The sequence below is a fragment of the Manis pentadactyla genome, chromosome 7 (assembly GCF_030020395.1).
Source record: "Manis pentadactyla isolate mManPen7 chromosome 7, mManPen7.hap1, whole genome shotgun sequence".
NCBI lineage: Eukaryota > Metazoa > Chordata > Mammalia > Pholidota > Manidae > Manis > Manis pentadactyla.
In genome coordinates, this window is record NC_080025.1 from 137,694,831 (window position 1) to 137,707,097 (window position 12,267).

The 12,267-nt window shown below is 54.6% G+C and overlaps 1 protein-coding gene across 1 annotated transcript; it reads right to left on the bottom strand.

Annotated features, from left to right (window-relative positions):
* Positions 1 to 1,084: 1,084 nt before the first annotated feature.
* LOC118932552 (putative DBH-like monooxygenase protein 2) lies at positions 1,085 to 9,563 on the bottom strand. The gene is made up of 13 exons (XM_036926127.2): positions 9,025 to 9,563; positions 7,995 to 8,141; positions 7,326 to 7,487; positions 7,024 to 7,107; positions 6,048 to 6,215; positions 5,754 to 5,856; positions 5,403 to 5,569; positions 4,993 to 5,084; positions 4,612 to 4,708; positions 4,424 to 4,483; positions 3,004 to 3,134; positions 2,137 to 2,251; positions 1,085 to 1,850 (listed from the first exon to the last, which is right to left on the bottom strand). The coding sequence occupies exons 1-13, from the start codon at positions 9,397 to 9,399 to the stop codon at positions 1,608 to 1,610; spliced, it is 1,944 nt and encodes a 647-aa protein (XP_036782022.2). The 5' UTR covers positions 9,400 to 9,563; the 3' UTR covers positions 1,085 to 1,607.
* Between the last annotated feature and the right edge of the window lie 2,704 nt (positions 9,564 to 12,267).

Genomic DNA, 12,267 nt, shown 5'->3' on the forward strand with positions numbered 1-12,267 from the left:
TCATTTGTGCTCCTCGAATGGGTGCCAAATGCCACCAACCTTGTTTGGGGATTATTACCTAAAAAGAAAGTCTCCACTTCCCTTCAATGGTGACAACAGAACAAAGACAATCCTCTGACAAGCCTAGTCTTTTCCATAATGAAGAACTTTGAAAACCTCTTATTTAAGGACAGCAAGTCCCTCTGTTCACATACCATGAGGCTCAGAAGTGACTCTAAGCCTTGAAAATATCCAGCACTGAGACTGGAGGAGCTGAATGGGATCTCAGAATGGAGGGTTCAGAATTCTCCAGAAGAAATGACAGTAAAGATGATGAGCTCATTACCTTCCATGCACCTCACCAGTCCCAGAGGGGTGGCGTTACTCTCCTGGGAAGCAGGAATTTGATGCTGGCCAAGGCTTGGCTCCTCAAGCAATGGCAGGCAGTTTGCTGAGGCCAGACCCCTGGTCTCCAAAGGGTTAAGATCCCTCAACACCTTGGGACGCCCAGAGTAGGGGCCCTTCCAGAGGACATGAACAGTGAGCAAGGCAATTAATTCATAGACTAGCATGGTGACTTTAAATCTCAAAGGACAGGATGATACAGAACTTCTCGAGCTTAGAAGACAGAAATGCCCCCTAGAAGCTCTCCAAGTGGCCACCACCATGGGCCTTCCCAGTGAGCTGTGGTTGCCAACTGCAGCCTGACTCCATGGACCGTTTGCACCTAGTCCCTGCTCTGTCTGTGTGAACCTGCTTGACATGCCTCGGGCCCCAGAGCTGAGGACCGCCTCTCTCCACCCTGCCCATGCCCTGTTCTTGGAACCCAGTTCAGCCTCCCTGGCCAGTTGGGATCCTGACACCTGGACATCTGAGTGCTGAGAAGGTGGCACTTGGTGGGATGAAAGTCATCAGGGAGTAGAGGCACAGGTGAGGAGATCAAGGACTGCTTTAGATGCTGCATTTGGGGCAACCAGACCCTCAGATGCCCTCTGGACACCTCATGAGCAATCTGAGAGACCTCCCAGCGGCTTCTCCCAGACCAACGTCTCAAAGTAAAGAGAGGGCATCAAGAGGCAAGTTGACTTCTATTTAATTTGATGCCTTGGGCTTTGCTCCTTGTAATCAGAGCCTGTCCCTTTACCATGAATCACACATGTGGCTTGCTGCCCCTGCCTCACAGGGAGGGCTTGGCCGAAATGTCAGAAGGAAAGGGAAGCAGGAGCCCCTCCAGGGCCAGCAGGGGCCTAGGAGGGTGTGCAGGGCTCTCGCTCTGTATTCAAGCCCCACTTCTCCCCCCAATGGCATCTCCCTAAGTGAGCTGGAGTATCAGGCTTGTCAGAGTGATCCATTACCCCACACCCAGCCTTGAATTGAGATTTTGTCAGAAAATATATGGTTCCACCAGTGCTTCTCAAGCTGTAAAGGACGAATTGTGTAGCTAGTCCTGGAAGAACCTTTATGGACTATGTGCAATGGCCAGGCCTGCAGTGTTGTGGCCTAGGTCTCGGGAAGGAGCACAGATGGGGGACCTTTTTGGGAGCCAAAGCAGAGGGGAGTTTCTGTGCTTGATGGCAAGGGGAGGGTGAACAGAGAGGGGCCTGGGTATGTGACCTCAGGAGACAGTATCAGACTCCAGCCCTCAGGGTGGCAAGGAGCCAAGACAGGGCCCCCTGCCCAAACAGGAGGGCAGCGAAGGGGAGGTGCCTCGGGGCAGCAGCGCCAGAGCGCAGGAGGGCCCCTGGGGCAGCCCTGAAGCCCGCGGGGATTTTGTCCTGGGGCTCCACTTTGCCTCCTGAGGACTCCAAGCAGGGCCCCCGAGGAGCAGGGATGATTTCCGGAATCCAGCCTGTTGTGTTTTCCACCACCTCCTGCAGGAGAAGGACACACAGGTATAGGGAGACATCTCTCCACCTATCTCCTGTCCTCAGCCCTTACTTGGTGATCCCCCAAACCTGCAGCCTCACAGACTCACTGGGAGATGCCAGCCACCCACACAACCCAGAGTGGCACCAGCCCCCCTCTTGGCCCCCGAGCTCCCCCTTCCCTGACCATGGTCATTCGCCTCCCTCATTCTCTTTTCCTGGCTTTGCCCAGTAGCATCCCATATCCCTTCACCCCTAACCCCAAGAGGCTGGTGCCTCCTGGGACACTCACATCAATGTTCTTTATTACCACCAGCTGCTGGGTCTCTTTGCAGATCCTCTCAGCCTTCTTAATGTTCTCTGGGGTCCACTCAACATTGTTCATGGCCATTATCCCTTCCAAGGGGCTGCCGTGGCAGGGGAGGAAACAATACTTTAGCGTCGACTGAAAACTTTGACAAAATATGTCTAAAATACCTTCACATTCATGAGCATCAGTTCCATGTCCCCATGAACTGTAAGACATGCCTTCCAGCTCAGTGAGACAGTCGTAAATTTGGCAGAAGGAAAGATCTCATCAGAAGTCAGAGATGAGAATGTCTAAAAGTGAAAAAGAGAATCTGCTAACTCTTTAAAGAAGTGGTTCTTAGTCCCGGGCCACAAATTCCAAGAAGGTCGCTGGAGCAGCTCCAGGGAACCTGTAGGTGCCCTGACATTGTAAGTGAAGTGCGTTGTGTCTGCACAGATGTGAATTTTCCCTGGAAAGGAGTCCCAGGGCTTTCATCAGAACCTCAGAGAGGACCCTTACTCTCAGATAATTAGAGGTCACTACTTGAAAGTAAGCACAGTCTGACAAAGTGGGCAGTGCCTGGAAAAAAGGCAGACAACAAATTCGTATGTGAGTGACCTTTTAGAGGTCAGTTCTGACCTGCTGCTCTGAATGACCCCACTGATATGGAAAAAAAATCCCCTATCTGTCTTACATCAGCGCTTTGAGAGTCAGACACAGACAGGAGCAGGGGTCAAGAGGGCAGGGCCAGTTAGGCAGCCCACTAACACTAGCATAGGGGTAGTGGGTGGTCTTCCTGTTCCTCCCTCCCCAGGCCTCCCCCAAACCCCTCCCACCCAGTTGAAGGTCTCCTCCTCCAGGATAACTCACTCTGACACCTCCTGCCCCAGCTCGTTGGCCACGTGGACAATGTCGAAGAGCCCCAGGCAGCTGGAGATGTTGTTCCGGGGATAGTAGAAGAGAAAGATGAGACACATCTCATTAATGGTGCTAGGGCCCCCCTGGAGAAGAAGAGAGAGACAGAGATGGAGAGACAAAGACACAAAGGCCTGCAGAGGGAGGGCAAACAGGCAGCAGAGAATGGCGGAGGCAGTCGTGCTACACTGAAGCCGTTTTCCTTTTCCCTAACCTAGAGCCGGCTCACTGGCCTTTACTTGCTGCTCCCTACCCACCTCTCCCTTTCTCCTCCTCTGTTTCCATCAGTGGATAATCACTAGGTTATTTCCAAAGAAATATTCTGCATGTCTGCCCTGTTCTAGGCACTTCCACTGCCACTGCCCTGGTTTGAGAAGATAAGACAAGATACTGAGTTTCCTGAAGAAGCCGGTCCCTTTTGAGCCTCTCCCGATTTCCCCATCTCACATTTCTAAAGCAGGATGCACTCCATACGTCGCACGTTCCATCCTAGGGCTCGGGAAGGGGCACAGATGGGGGACCTTTTTGGGAGCCAAAGCAGAGGGGAGTTTCTGTGTTTGATGGCAAGGGGAGGGCAAGCAGAGAGGGGCCTGGGTATGTGACCTCGGGAGATAGTATCAGACTCTAGCCTGCAGGGTGGCAAGGAGCCAAGACAGGGCCCCCTGCCCAAACAGGAGGGCCGCGAGGGGGAGGCGCCTCGGGGCAGCAGGACCGTTTGGTTGTCCCCTGCAAGTTCCTCTGGTGCATCAGCCCCGTTCTTCTCTTTCAGCATATGTCATTTGCTACCTTGTATAATAATCCTTTGCATGGCTGTATTTCCTTCCTCATTAGCATGCAACCCCTTTAGAATCCTACAGGCGCTGACCCTTCCTGACACACAAAATGCATGTGACCATAATAGCAATTGCTAACTCTGGCTGAGCATCAACTACAAGTCAGGCAATGATCTAGACACTTTACCTTGTTAATCCATTCTCACAGCAACCACGTGAGATAATATTACTAATTCTTGTATGAATTAGAAAGCAGAGACACAAAGAGGTTGAATAACTGATCTAGGTTAGAAGCTCCTAACGACGTGTTGGCGCTCAAACCCAGGCAACGAGGGCAAAAGTCCGCGTTCCTTGTCGCTATGGCATGTCTCTTCCCGAAGTCTTAGTGGGCCATTGACAGAAGGCAGGGAATCTTCGTACCCATCTTAGTCATGGGGGGCGGGGTGAGAGCATGAAGAGCCCCATGGGACCGGGTAATACCACTGGAGGAAGGAAGGGGCTTCAGCTGGAAATAATCTGAGTCACTCAATAGCCAAGGCCAGGGGACGGGGCTCTGCTCTGAGGCTGTTGTCATTGACCACGTTGGGGAGAGAGGCACTTACAAAAGTCACCAGGTCGCGATCCAGGGTCTGGTAGTGACACTTCACCAGCAGTTCATCGCCCTGTTCAGAGGGAAACGTGAAGCTGAGGGTAAGACACAGCGGGGCTGGCTCGGTCCTCTCTCTGCTCGCAGCAGGGAGCCCCGACCCTGCCTCTCCCACCGCCCGCGTGCCTCCCCCCAGGCTCCCACCGGTTTGATCACCACCGGATGTTGTAAATCTCGAGCCTCCTGCAGATTGAAGTCGTAGGAGTCATCTTTGCAGATTGTTTGGAGTTGTGTTCCATTTCTAGAGGGAGAGGAGGGGAGGGGACCCGAATGGGAGAGGGTGAAGTGGGGAGGGAGGTCTGTCAGCCAAGAGGCAGAATGGGAGGTCGTTCTGTGGGAAGAGACTGCTCCTAACACAAAAGCCTCTCTCCACAGCCTCATTCCAGCCTTCCCCGCTCCAGGGCCGGTGCTGGCATCTCCGTACTGCCAGCCAAGCACCACTTCATGCCGCAGAATAACTAACTCTTTCTAATGTTTATTCCCACATGCACATGGGACAAGCGCCAAACCCAGATCTTCCCTTACCTGTACTGCAGGGCCTCCAGAGCACGGCCAGCCAGGTGGGTGTGGAGCAGGTAGCCAAATACCTGTATGTCAGGCACAGGGGCCCCATTCATCTGTGATGCAGAGGAGATGCATCTGGTTTGTTAACAACTCTCATCCTGTCTGGCTCCTTGATTTCCCTCCCTTAATAGTTACCCCCTTCCTCTTATGACTGACACGAACCTCTTTAGTTCTTGCTGGCCCCTCCTCCTGCCCTGCACCCCTTATCCCCAAATCCCTGGCATCCTCCTTTCCTGCATGAGCCAGGGTGGCAGCCTTCCTGAGCACCAGGCTGTAGTCACTCTCCAAGTCTGGGCTCGGGCTCTGTGCACTCGAGGATCGGGTCTGGGTGGGGAACAGGGCACGTCGGAGAGGCTGTGTGAGGCCTTCACCTCTTCAAACTTCTCTGTCTTACACAGCCCATAGGACATGAAGGACTCGGCGCCCGGGGGTATGAAGTGGACAGGCACGGTCAGGAAGCCCAGATGGAGGATTCCCAGGTCGTATTTGCGCAGCTGTGCAGTGTAGTATACGCGAATCCCCGAGGAGTCGTACACACCTAGAGCATAAGGGAACAACCAGAGAGGGCAGGAGAGCTGGGCACACTGTGGGAGAAAGAGGCCGGGAGGGCTGGCAAGGCCCTGGGACCAGCGGAGTCAGCATGCCCCTGGCAGCACCTTCCCGACGCGTGCACCAGCCAGCCCCTCCCCCGTGGCTCCTCCATAAATGCTCCAGATCCTCACCAGCAAGGTTGTGAAAATTGCTGTAGTGAATCTCCAGTCGGATCCACTGGGGGTCCTGGGGGGTCCCAATAGAGAAGCCCGTTTCATCTGGAAACTGGTAACTCTGTTGGATGGAGGGATACTTGGCAACAGGAAGGGCTGGGAATGAGGTGCAGGGATCCGGGGCCCGACTCTGGTTTCCGCCCTCACCCCAGACCTCCCCCATCTCCTAGCCTTCCATGGGTCTGGCAATCCCAGTTGCCTGGCGATACCCCCCCGCTCTCAGCCACCAAGTTCCCTCAACCCAGGACTCACCGTGCCCCCGACGGCCCAGCCCATGATGACCTGCGAGCAGAGGGAGAAGGTGAGGTCGGCCCCGTAGCAGTGGCCGATGCCCGTGGGGAGAACACTGGCACCCCCGCAGGCGTACAGCAGGATGTGATGCACCATTGTCTCGTTGCGCTCCATCAGCTTGGGCTCAAACTGGGCCGGGCAGGAGGGCAGAGCAGAGTCAGGGTCTTCCGTGTCAAGTCCTATCCCCCCATTCCTTTTCCCCAAGGAAAACTATCCCTGCTCCCCACTTCTCTCTGTTTCTCTGTCTCTTCCCTTTCCTGTTTTTCTTCCCCAGTCCATCATTTGCCCCCACTCTGACTCCCCACTCAGCCCCCACCCTTTGGAGCCCCTTCCCTGTGAGCCCAGCACACTAAGTCTACCTGGAACCCCCCAAGGCTTCTGACTTTCCCTAAACAGCCTGATGGGTCCCCTATAGCTGAGCATGTAACCATCTTGGATTCTCTCTCTAAAGAAAAAATGGCTCCCACACATTTGCCACTTAGTGTAAGATCCTACTTTTATTTATTTGAACAAAATGGAAATCACTCAACTGTGAAATCAGGTGAGAAGTCTGGGTTCCTCCAGCCAGACCGCACCAACATGGGGGCCCTTGGCCATGTCCCTCAGCCTGCACTTCCTCCCAGGCTAGGAGGGCACGATTCTGGGGCCAGGGTGGGGCTTCTATTTTTTTCTTTCCAAACACTTATTCATTAATGACCTTCGTCAGATCTCTGCTGCACTGTGGGGCCTGAATAAAACTGTGCTGGGAGCTATAGTTCTAGGCTCAGGAATCGTGAATCTAGCATGTCCTCCAAACCTGGCCTGGCCCCCATGTTCTCCCGCTGTATCCCTCTTGCTTCCTCCTAGCCGTTTTCTGAACTCCCTCTATTCAGAGCCGGCCATGCCCCCTGCACTGCTCAATGGCCTTGGCAACGTCCTGCCCTGGGGTTCGCTGTACCTTATAGATGTGGTGCTTCTTGCTGACGATGGGAAGTGGGAGGAAGGCGCAGGCATACGTGGTGTCCTCTTCCGGAATCAGGAACTGGGGAAGGATGCATGGAGGCTGAGCCAGGGTGGGAGTGAGCCCCCCAGGCGGGCCAGGACAGGGTGTTCCCTTTGGGGACAGCTTGGCAGTCCTCGGGGGATGAGGGAAGTCAGAGTGACCTCGATTCAAAGAAAAGACTGAGCGTCGGGTGCAAGAGGAGGGTCTGGATTGGAAGGGAAATGGGGAGGGGGCTGGGAGGGGCAGAGGGACCTTACGTCAGCGATCTCCAAGTCATGAATGATGGTGTCCTCAGGGACATCATACTCATCAGGGTGGATTTTCTGTAGCAGGAAGATGGACTTGACAAAAATGCGCTCTGGATCCAGCTTGGGAACGTCATCCAGGCCGTAGGCGGCCAGCACCCTCATGGTGTCGCCCTGGGGGCATCACGGGCATTGAGCTGCTGCCGCCCGTGAACAGCACTTTGCACGCACACACACTCCCAAGGGCCAACACAAGCCACTTGCTCACGTCTACACAGTGGAATGGAAATCACTTCAGACTGGGGGTCAGAACTCCAGCTTTGGAGGCCAGCTTGCTGGACGTGCCGAGCAAGTCACCTTCCCCCTCACGTTCCCCCTCGCCGTGCCTGTGTCCACATCCGTAATGAGACCCTAAAGTTCAATGATGTCAGGCAGGTTCGAGAGGGGAGCACTGGGGAGGGTGGGGTGGGTGCTGGATCAGCGAGAAGTCACCCTATAGAGGGTTTGTGGGTTTCACGAGGGGACATGATGGTGGCAGTAGCTGGAAAGGTGGGCAGGGAGAGAACCCCTAAAACTGTGACTGGCACCTGAGATCCATGGGCATCTGGGCTGAGGCTGACTGCGCCTCCCCAGAAGGAAAAGCTGCTCGTGACACAGTGCTTTTCTGCCCTCCTGGTTTACCTTGATGTCCTGGTCATGAGGGTCGCAGGAGCGGAAGGGCCGGGAGAAGCGCATGGTGGTGTAGACAGCATCTTCTGTTAGCCCCTGCAGCTCAGCATCCTGGCTCCCGTCCTCCCCCAGGGTGTCTTCATCCACCAGGTGCTGATCCTGGGGTCCAGGGAAGGTCAAGGGGTGAGAGCCAGGAGCCCCCCTTTGGAGCAGCTGGTGTCCCTTTAGCTCCCCCAAAGTACTAAATTAGAACCCAGGTCTTCTTTAGTATGCAGTTTGCTCCAAGGGCAGAGCATGGCATGACGGGTGACGGAAGGGCAGTGTCTGATGGACTTTGACCCCCTGACTTTGCTGTACTTCTCCCATTTTAAATCTTGTCTCCATGAATCCTAATAGTCCTGTATCCCCCACCTTGAAAGCTCACTTATTCTCCAAACTCTCTGTGCTACTCATCCTTTCACGTGGCTTTTAACATGGACCTTTCCCTGCATAAATGCAGTTCAGATGGATGGACTGAGAGATGGGTGGGCTGTTTCTTCATCTGTATAATGGGGTAATAGTCATCCACCTCATAGTGATGCTGTGAGGTTCGACATGCAAAAGGGTTTGGAGCAATGACTGGTTAATCAAAAGTGCATACAATTTAAAGCTATTAATATCATTGCATCTGCTGCTGTTGTTTAACAGACGATTTTATGTTGTGGTCTCCCCGGCTGAGCTTAAAGGAATTGAGGATGAGGACCATGATTCAGTGTGACTCTGCTGCAGTGACCTGCATTTAGCAAGCTATCGGCAAGTATGGCATGCAGGTCCCTGTCAGTCTCAGCCCAGTGGCTCCATTCCTCAGCGTCTGAGGGACCTGTGGTCTGGAAGACCCAGACAGAAACTCTCCAATGGGCCATTTCTGTAGGGAGAGGTCAGCAGTCAGGTGGTGTTCTGGGCATGTGCCTGGATGTGTTTGGAAAACGTGGATCCTTCCTGGACTCAGAGCCATCGTCAGCCCAGCAGGAGACCCTCATCCTGGGACTCACCTCAGACTTACCGAGAAGTAGACATTGCCATCGGGCAAGACTCCTCCGACGACCAGATCGCCTCCCACGTTGGTGTAGCAGTCTGTGACCCCCAAGCCCACCCAGCCCACTGTGCGGACCTGGACTTCAAAAGTGATGATCTCAGCCTCCAGGTCAAAGTCCCAGCGCAGGAAAATGACATTGGAAGAATCTAGGAACCTGGAATAACGCAGGGGAGATGTGGGGCCGAGGCGACTGCCTCGGGAGGAGGCTGCCAGGGCCATAAGAGGGAGAAGCCTGAAGAGGAGGGCGCAGGCCATGGCCCCCAGGGGCTGCAGCATCTCTCCTGCAGGCGAGCACGCAGGAAGTCTGGACTTATATGTACCTCTATCCATGCCAGGCACCATGCCAGGGGGGAGGAACAGACCTGGGTGCTTGGGACCTGCTTATCTTCTGGATTCCGAATGGTGCCACTTACATAACTGGCGTGTGAGGGGCCCAGAGGGGGTCCAGAGCAGATTGCTCTTGCCCTGGAGCAGAGACCTGACATGAAATTCTCAGTAGTGAATCATTTAGCCTCTCCCACCCCGACCCCACCCCAGCGGCCTGCCAGCAGGGCCCTGTGGAACCAGCGGGGCTTAGTTTCTCCCTTCCTCTCCTTCCTTTCCTTGCCTCTATTTCCCTCCCTCTCTCTCCCTTCGTGTCCCTCACCCCCTTCCCTATATTCTTGGACAGACTTCCTGAGCACAAGTACCCCAGACCAGTTTGTATGGGCATTTTCTATTTGACTCTATGGGGCCCAGCAGGGGGACCACCTATAAACCTGCCCTCCAGCCCCCCAGTTCAGCCTCAGCAGGAGAGAGGCTGTCGGGAGGGGCTGGGAGAAGCTACGATTTCCATCTCCTGGAGGCGTCTGTGCCTCTAATCCCTGGAAGGACACGTAGAGGTGAAGGATCCATAATCAGCTTTACAGATGATCAGGTCTGGGGCAGATCTGAGTTTCCGCACAGTCCTGGGGAGGAGCCCGGGGGAAGTGAGGGGACAGAACGGGGAGCAAAGGTGAACTCGCCTTTGGATGCCCTGTGCCTTGCCCGTCCTCCCATGAGTTGCCTTCCAGAGGAGTCCCATTCAGTGACTGTCCACTGGAGGCTTGTCCCTACGTCCCCACAGGCAAGCACTTTGGTATTATGCCAACAATAAAAGCTCCGAAGGAATGTTAGCCTATGAGAACCCAGAGTAAAATAGAACTTTAGACCCACTTAATTTTCCAAAAATTCCAATCCACTTAATGTTTAGAGGAGGAAAGGGAAATGCCAAGGGGAGCATGAGCAGCGCCTGGCTACCCATCTGGTCGGTGGCGGAGCTAACCTGAGAACACAGGGCTCCTTCCCAGCATCCCCTTAGGTCAGAGCGCCCACAGACCCTGGGCCCCTGCCGTGCGCCCCCACCACGGCTTGCCCCGGTGGAGGTGTTGGTGTCGCTGGCAGACTGGGGAGGGGCCAGCGTCTTACTCTGACCCCAGAGTTCTTTCCTCCCCGGGTCTGGTCTGGAAGTCCCCTCACTGGCCCCAGTGTTCTTCCTCCACTAGTCAGAGGAGAGGCTGTGAAAAATAAACAAGGCCATGCGCCCAGAGGGTCTTCCCCCAGCACAGAAAGCAGACCGCACATCTCCACACAGGAATCCAGCTCAGATCGGGGCAGGTAGGAGCCGGAGCATCTGTGGATGCCTCTGTTCAGGGCGTGCACCTCCTTCTGACCCGGAGCCCATCAGGCTGCCCAGAACCTGGCTGAAGTTGTTGGCAGCTGCTGTGAGCCCCTGAGTAGCACCTGGGTGCCGTGGGAGAGAAAATACGGTTCCTGAGGTGGCAACCATGACATCCAGCTCTGGGCCTGGGAGAAGGGGGGGGGGGGGGGCTAGGCAGCCATCTGGAAGGAAGAGGCTTACCCCGGCCTGGACGGGAGCCGGGGGAGGCTCTGGCCATAGAAGGAATCCAGGGAGGTGATAACAGGGGTGTCAGGCACACTCTGATCCCAATCGCACGTGGGGATTAAGGTGAGGGTGGGGGAGGCAGGCAGACAGGACAGCCAGCCCTGTAAACCGAGATGGCCCAGGATCCCTTATCCTGCAATCTGCTCAGCGGGCCCCACGGGGAGGCCGAGTCACATGAAAGCGCCGGGAGCCAGTGACGGCGGCCCAGAGTCCCTGCGCCTTGGCTTCCCACCGGGCTTCTCTCTCTTTTCTCCTTTTCCCCCCAGTTTTGGTGTTTTCCCTCTCCCAGACCCCTTTCCTTCCACCATTGGATCCCCAGAGGGACTCCCTCCACAGCAAAACTTGGAATGAAATGCACGTGGACTTAACCTTTAGTTCATCCACAGTTCACCCTAGGGTCACTCAGAGACTGGGGTGTCCACCTGGGTTTGCTCATTGACTTTAGCCAAAGGAAAAATAAACTTGTCATCATTTTATGACAGGGACACCTTTTGCACCTTGGTGCAAGGCATCCTCTCTAAATTAAGTTGGGTTCATCATCCTTGATACTTACATTTCAAAGAGATGGTTGCAGGTTTGAGAAAGACATTCCTGGGTGATTTATATACATGTCAAAGAGATAGAGAAAGAACTCACCAGTTTCCTAATGTAAAGGTTCTAAGAAAACGGAGGGGAGGGAAGCCTCTTCCCTTATTTTCAACAAAATTAAGCCCTTACATTTCATTTATATTGCCCTCACAGAGGAAAGCACAGGTCACTGGAGATGAGTGTCCAGGGCTCATGGCCTCTCGTGGTCTAGCAACAGCCCCTATGCATCTGTGAAGCATGCAGGAGGGAGGGATCTGCTCAGTCTATAGGCGCCGCTTGGTTGCATTGGATGTTCCATCCTTGGAGATTTGAGGCAGACTTGAGATTTGAGCCACTTGTAGGAATCTCTGGAACACAGCTGAGAGGGTGCTGGGCTGTTACAGGGAAAATGGAAGTTCCATGGCCAGGATCCTTGCCTGACCCTGGTCCACTTGTCCCCTGCACATGAGCACTGCTCGCAAGTGCAGGCGTGCACACGTGTGGGCAATGAGCTCTTACTGACTCTATATAAAGAGCTCTGCGCAGTGCTCTGGGGCTGGAGGTAGTGCAGAGGACCAGGGACAGAGATGGGGTCGGTGCGTGCAGACTGCCCTGCAGGTGGATGGGATTCTAGTGCTTGACCTGCCACCACAACAGTAACGCTGGGTATAAACTCTCTTACCCTCAATGTTCCATTGTCATTTTTTAGTCTCACGGAA

Bases quoted from the DNA above. Each gene is read 5' to 3' on its own strand.
- LOC118932552 (XM_036926127.2), bottom strand. From the start codon at position 9,399: ATGGTGCCTGGCATGGATAGAGGTACATATAAGTCCAGACTTCCTGCG. The intron at 7,488-7,994 runs GTAAACCAGGAG...TGATGCCCCCAG, and splicing joins CTCATGACCAGGACATCAAG to GGCGACACCATGAGGGTGCT. The intron at 5,570-5,753 runs GTGAGGATCTGG...CTTATGCTCTAG, and splicing joins CAATTTTCACAACCTTGCTG to GTGTGTACGACTCCTCGGGG.